General features: G+C 44.0%; 1 protein-coding gene across 1 annotated transcript; it reads right to left on the reverse strand.

Moving 5' to 3' along the window:
* LOC107620389 lies at positions 3,280-3,954 on the reverse strand. Its single transcript, XM_016322552.1, has one exon. It carries the CDS (start codon positions 3,952-3,954, stop codon positions 3,280-3,282), a length of 675 nt encoding a protein of 224 aa, XP_016178038.1.

The following is a 6,630-nucleotide window of genomic DNA, read 5'->3' on the forward strand; positions in this document are numbered from 1 at the left end:
AATTTTTTTAAATAAATAAACAAAATTTTTATTTACAAAAATATATATTTTGAAATGATTTTATTGATTTACATTCTATAATTTATCTTCTTTATCGTGTAAAGGAGATAAGACGCAATATGATGTAGTCGTGTGATGTTTGCACACGTCGTGTGTAAGGTCCTTATTTCGTTTATAGTGTAAACAAGATAAGTAATAATCACACCTATATATAGAACTCGTTTACAACACCGCTTGACTTCACTTTTTTTTTTTAAAGAAAAAGCTCAACACTCGGGGTGGAGCATACACGGAACAAGGTAAAACAAGACTAACTAGCTCTTATGTCATCTCCGGCATAGCCATCAACAATATAAGCTAGTTTTCACACCATTCCGCAGCACTAAGAAACGATTGTGTCACACACTCTACAACACCTACTGTCTTGTTTTGAAAGATTACATCATTTTTCCGTAACCAAATGTTTCATATCACTGAAAAGAACCCAACTAGCCAGAACTTGCGTACCTCCTGTCTCATAGGCATGGATCTCCAACTCTCAAAGTGATCTTTTAAGGTGCCAGGAGCTGTCCATTCCTGACCAAATTCCGAAATCCATCTACACCACACTTGCCAAAAAAACTCACAAGCAACCAACAGGTGATGAACATACACTTTCAACTGCTTTCTTACACAACACACACAGATTATCATGTGGTCCCAGAATACCCAACCTACTAAGCCGGTCCTTTGTGTTGATCCGACCAATCAGAGCAAACCATGAGTATAACTCAACTCTAGGCGGAACTAAACCTCTCCAAATCTCTTTTGTGAATCTGTACCTCAGAATCTCCTCATCCAGAGTCGCTTCCTGCAAAACCTGCACAAATGAGTTAGTCGTATAAACACCTTCCTTATCGAATTTCCACACCACTCTATCTTGCACTTCTGCTATCAGCCTAACAGATTGCAAGGCATGCAGCAGCTGATCTAAAGTCTCTAATTCCCACTGGCGGAGCTCCCGCCTCCACTGAAAATGCCAAACCCACTCTATCCCATCCCAGAACCCACAATCCCCAATTGGTGATCCTTTTTGGTTCGAAATCAAGAAGAGTCTCAGATAACAGTCTTTCAACTTTCCTATTTGTAGCCACGTATCCTCCCAAAATCTGGTAGTCCTGCCATCCCCTACCTCAATAGCGAGGCCATCGATCATCTTCTGCCTTACTTGTTGCTCCTTTATTTGTAGATGACATATATCACTCCATGGACCCCCTCTCACCGGTAAAGTCTGAGTAGATAGCAACTGATTTGGGTTCAATCTATTACAAGAACACACAATCTTCTTCCACAACGGACAGTCCTTCTTCGAGAAACGTCATCACCATTTAAACAGTAAAGTAGTGTTGCGAACCACTACATCACCTACTCCCAGCCCTCCTAACTTCTTTGGTGCCTGGATCATCTCCCACTTCACAAGAGCCATGCCAAGTCATCCGTCATCCTTCCCCCAGAAGAACCTCCTCTGCAAGGAAATGATTCTTCGAGCAACCGCATTTGGCATCTTATACAGACTCAGGTAGTAAATTGGTAGGCTGTTTATGACAGACTTGATGAGTACCAGCTTACCGGCCTTACTTAGAACCTTCACTTTCCACAGGCTGAGATTCTCTTCCACCTTCTCTATAACCGGCTTCCAAGTTTTTACTAACCGCGGATTTGCTCCTAGGCTAATACCAAGATACCTCACCGGCAGGGTTGCTTCCTGGCATCCAAGCAGCTGACACATCCAACTAGTCCACTCCTGACTGCAATTCACTGGTATCAAACTAGACTTTTCAAAGTTAATGCTCATCCCGACATAACCTCGAAACACCTCAGAAGTCTCTTATAATTCCTCACTATCCCCTCCTCTGGCGGGCAGAATAATATTGTGTCGTCCGCAAATTGTAAGTGTGATAACTCAATATCATCCCTACCGACCATCAGTGGGGAAATGCGACCGTTCCTCACTGCCTCGCCAATCATTCTGTTGAGCACATCCACCACCAAGACAAACAAAAAGGGCGATAATGGTTAGCCTTGACGGAGTCCCCTCTCCATTTTGAATGCTTTTGAAGGGGATCCATTGACCAGAATAGAGATGGATGCCGACCTTATACACTCCTTAATCCATGCCCTCCATGTACTGCCGAAACCCATCTTCTCTAATACGGTATCAACAAAGCACCATTTAAATCTATCATAGGCTTTATGGAAGTCCAGTTTGATAATTGCTGATGCCTTTCTTTGTCGTTTTAGCCAATGTACCGTTTCGCATGCAATTAAAGCTCCATCGTGTGTCTTCCTTCCTTTCACAAAGGCACTTTGGGACTCTCCCATTAATCCTGGCATTACACTCCTCATTCTTCGTGTCAACAATTTAGAGATAGCTTTATACACACAACTAACCATGCTAATTGGTCTAAGGTCTTTTATCTCCTTCGCCCCGACGAACTTTGGTGCCAATGCTACCCATGTGACATTGGAGTCTGCTGGTAGTCTTGCATGCTCAAAGAAGCTCAATACATCTTTAATGAATTTTGGTCCAATCTCCCCCCAACACTTTTTTATAAAATTCATGTTGTAGCCGTCATTCCCTGGTGCTTTCGAAGATTCACAGTCCCATACCGCCTCTTTCACTTCCTCTGCTGAAGGCATCACCTCTAAGGCTTCAGCTTCCTCCCTCTCCAGTCGGTTCACTAACCCATCTCTAAAGCTCACCGTTGGGGAAGCTTCCTGGTGGTACAAGCGCTTAAAAGTCTCGAATAGCCACCTTTATCCTTGCTTGGTTCCTTATTATTCTCCCATTAATCACCAATGACTCGATTCTGTTATTCTTTCTTCTTGCCGATGCGACATTGTGAAAAAATTTAGTATTCCTATCCATCTCCTTCGCATACCGGGCCCTAGACATTTGCTTCCAGTGGACATCCTGCCTAACATACTACTTCTCACAGCATCTCACTAGCGCCCTTCTCCTTGACTCCAACGTACCATCATGCAGCCCACTACTCACCATATCGTCCACCTTCTTGATCTCTTCTTCAAACTTCCTTATCTTCTCAGCTATATATCCAAAATGCTGCTTATGCCATCTCTGAACCAGAATAGACAGCGCTTTCATCTTGTCTAGGAACTGTCTATCACCTAGTTCCCTCCACTCTTCCTTCACCATTCTTAGAAACCCTTCATGCATAAACCATGAGTCCAAACTCCGAAAAGGTCTTGGGCCATCAAACTTTCTGTTCTCTTCCATAATCAATGGGCAATGATCTGATAAACCTCTTGGACCCCCCTTAGTCTCGTCCCTGGATACATCTCTAGCCATCCCAAGGTGACGAGGCTCCTATCAATTCGACTACAGGAACTCCCCCTAAACCATGTATACCTTCGATCATTTAACGGCATGTCAACCAGCTCCATATCATTTACCCAAGCTCTAAAATCCTCCGCGGACGTTGATAATGTAGTAGCTTCTTTCCTTTCTTCCAAATGCATAATTTCATTAAAGTCACCCAGAAAACAAACCAGAACCTGGCACAACCCTGCAATATAACTCAATTCTTCCCAGACTACTATCTTCTCAGCTCTCACATGTGGTCCATACACCAGACAAACTGCACACTGAAATTGATCTTTTATCACAACCCCTTCTACACACATCCATATATCTCCTTTATAGCAACTATTCAATTTGAACACTGTTTCGTCCCATATGAGCAACAATCCTCCGGAAGCCCCAACTGAATTTACATACTCCCACCCAGCTCCATCTCTACCCCAAATACGCATAACGTCAAACTTAGTTACCAGCTCCTTTTTTGTCTCTATCAACCCCAACATATCCAAATGAAACTTAATTTTAAAATTCTTTATCATACTGAATTTTCCAGCACCACCTAAACCTCTAATGTTCCAGGAGCTTATAATCATTTAGTATTAACAGAACACACCTGATTGCAATACTTTGGCCTGCTTCTTCGTATTTTCTCTTTCTTCTTAGCCTGTCGCCGCTTTAGTGCCACTGCCTCATTTTGCTCCTGCAGGATTGCCATGATATCCTCTTCATCACTACACTGAGCACCAAACTCTACAGCTAATTTCCAAGCTTCTTTGTTCTCGGCCATCTCTTCTTCCCAGCTTTGTCTTTGTTCCTCCCTGCAAGGTTCATTTCTATCCTCCAAGCTACTCTCAGCCTCTGACCCAGCTTCTGATCGTAACTCATATGCCACCTCTTGGTCTTTGACACCATCCCTTGTCCCACCTTCCATCAGCCCATTCCCTTCCCGCGTTTCCGGTCCTGTTTCAATATGGATTTGCCAGTTTTTGTTATGTGCATACCGATTCATTTCAGCAGCCGCCCCCTCTCCATTACCAGTAACCACTGCATCTTCCCCCTCTTCGATTTGCGTCATTCTCCCAGCCGCCTTCTTGAGGACCAGTCCCCGTCTCCCATGGTGAATACCGTTACCCCGAGACGTTGCTTCTGCCCCCACTGTCTTCCCTCCAGCGAGCCCGCCGACCATTACCTCCCGTGTAGCCTCCTCATTCCGGAGTAGCTGGCCGCTGATATCATTCGAACTGTTCAGCTTCCTGGCCCTATCTTCTCCAGCCTCGTCAGGCTCATCGGGCATATCGTCTTCAATTGGTTGCCCCTTTCCCAGCCGAGAATCTTCAGACACTGCAGCCTCGCGAAGCTGGCTTCTTTCTACCCCACAAACCCCAATTGTAGGCCCTGCTCTGCTGTTACGTGAGAGCTCCACTCGTGAGCCACCTGCAGCCCTAGCCTGCACTCCTTTTCGGGTCACCGGATCAGGCTCAAGCCCACCCTTGCTGGATGGCCAACCAGGTCCATCCTTCTGAAGGCCCGAACCACACTCTCTAGCATGGGGCTCCTTACCATCCTTATTGGGCTTTGTTGCTCTTAGCCCATTTGACTTACTTGTAACCTCCTTAATATTATCTCCATAATGCACCCCGTATTGGCATGTTACCGTTTTTTCCGAATCAACCTGCTCATTAATTGCTCTTGATTCCTAAGAATCCTCCTTCTCATTAGATGCCGGACAATTAGCCACTCCATAATGTGAATTCAAATTCTGATTATTCCATTCATTTAAATCCACTAATGAATTTACGAAACTATCCTTGTCATATTCATCATTCTTGTGTCTTGTCAGCATGAGCTCAACCGCCTAGTCCCGGACAGCCACCAGACTTCCACCATCATAATTCAAGCCTCCGCCACTTCCATCATGTTCCGTCACGTCAGCATGTAAAATTTTTCTGTCTCCTAACTCCTTGTAGCTATCCTGAAAACTCTCCGTTCGATATACCTCCCCTCCCACTTCTCTTACGAGGACATCAAACCCGCTTGTACCTATTGTGATGTGAATCCACTCGTTAATCATATCGAAGACACACATATCAATCAAACTCGACCCATGATGAAGGAATTACATGACTCCGTTAATTTATCAAGCTTGACCACCTCGCCCTATTGCTCCCCTATCCTGCGAAAGGATTCTGTTGACCAAGCATGCAATGGAACTCCATAACATTCCAACCAAACCCTTCTAGACTCTCTTTTCTCCGTCTCATTCCATCTCCATATCATATAAAACAGCCTTAATAAATCATTCATTTGAAAGGTGCATGCTTCTTCAGCGCTTAGCACCGTGTTAAACGTTATCATTGCTTTATAAGCTCCCAGCTCCCTTACTTGTGTTACCCCTGGCCATTCCCTATGAATTTTTTCCTGGAGGTCGTTGAAATTGATCGCCTTCTTCGTACCTCCGACAATACTTCTTTCTAACCACACAACATTCTCATCCGATATCGGCACTTCCATATTCGTCTGCCTTCTGTTGTTTTGTGGATCCTTGGTTAGTGCACCCCTCGGCTTTGTCACTTCTCTTTCGTCAACTATTCTTAGACCTGCATTCCTCAGAACACTTCTTCCTATGCCGTGTCTTTCAGTTTCAGTCACTTCCTTCCCAATCTTATTCTTGTCATTCCTATTTTGTGTTGCACCTCCCCTTCTATATTTTGCTTCTCCTACAAACAATCTTCTGCCTCTTAGGAGCCACATGTTCATGTCCGCAACAGCCTTCAATGCTCCTCCTTTCGTTGTATACCGTATGAAAGCAAAAAGGTAGATTTGGCCGTTTTTAGTCTTCCGCGCCAGATATATATCAATGATTCTGCCTGTCCATTTGAACATGTTAAAGAGCTCTCGCTTTGATATATCTGCCGGCAGGTTGTCGACGAAAACAGAGAAAGAATCATGTTCTAACCGTTGAAACTCTTCTTTATTCCAAACCCTAGGATCTTGATCGTGTTTGTTATGTAGAAGTTTTCCCCACCCGGTGTTCCCCCCTCACTCTCTCTCGTTCTCTCTCTCTCTCGCTCTCATGATGTTTACCGCTTGACTTCATTTTTCATCTATTTTTTTTATTTTTCTCCCACTTCTAGTCTTTTCTAAGCATATTATTGAGATACTCGGAGATTATGATACGCGCAAATTAGGGGTGTAAGTTACCGAACCGGACAAAAAATTACCGCAAAACCGAACCGAAAATTACAACAACCGATTTGAAAACCAAAAAA

The sequence above is a fragment of the Arachis ipaensis genome, chromosome B10 (genome assembly GCF_000816755.2).
Source record: "Arachis ipaensis cultivar K30076 chromosome B10, Araip1.1, whole genome shotgun sequence".
NCBI lineage: Eukaryota > Viridiplantae > Streptophyta > Magnoliopsida > Fabales > Fabaceae > Arachis > Arachis ipaensis.

What these genes read in the sequence shown, in the direction of transcription:
- LOC107620389 (XM_016322552.1), bottom strand. Translation starts at nt 3,954, where the DNA reads ATGATTATAAGCTCCTGGAACATTAGAGGTTTAGGTGGTGCTGGAAAA.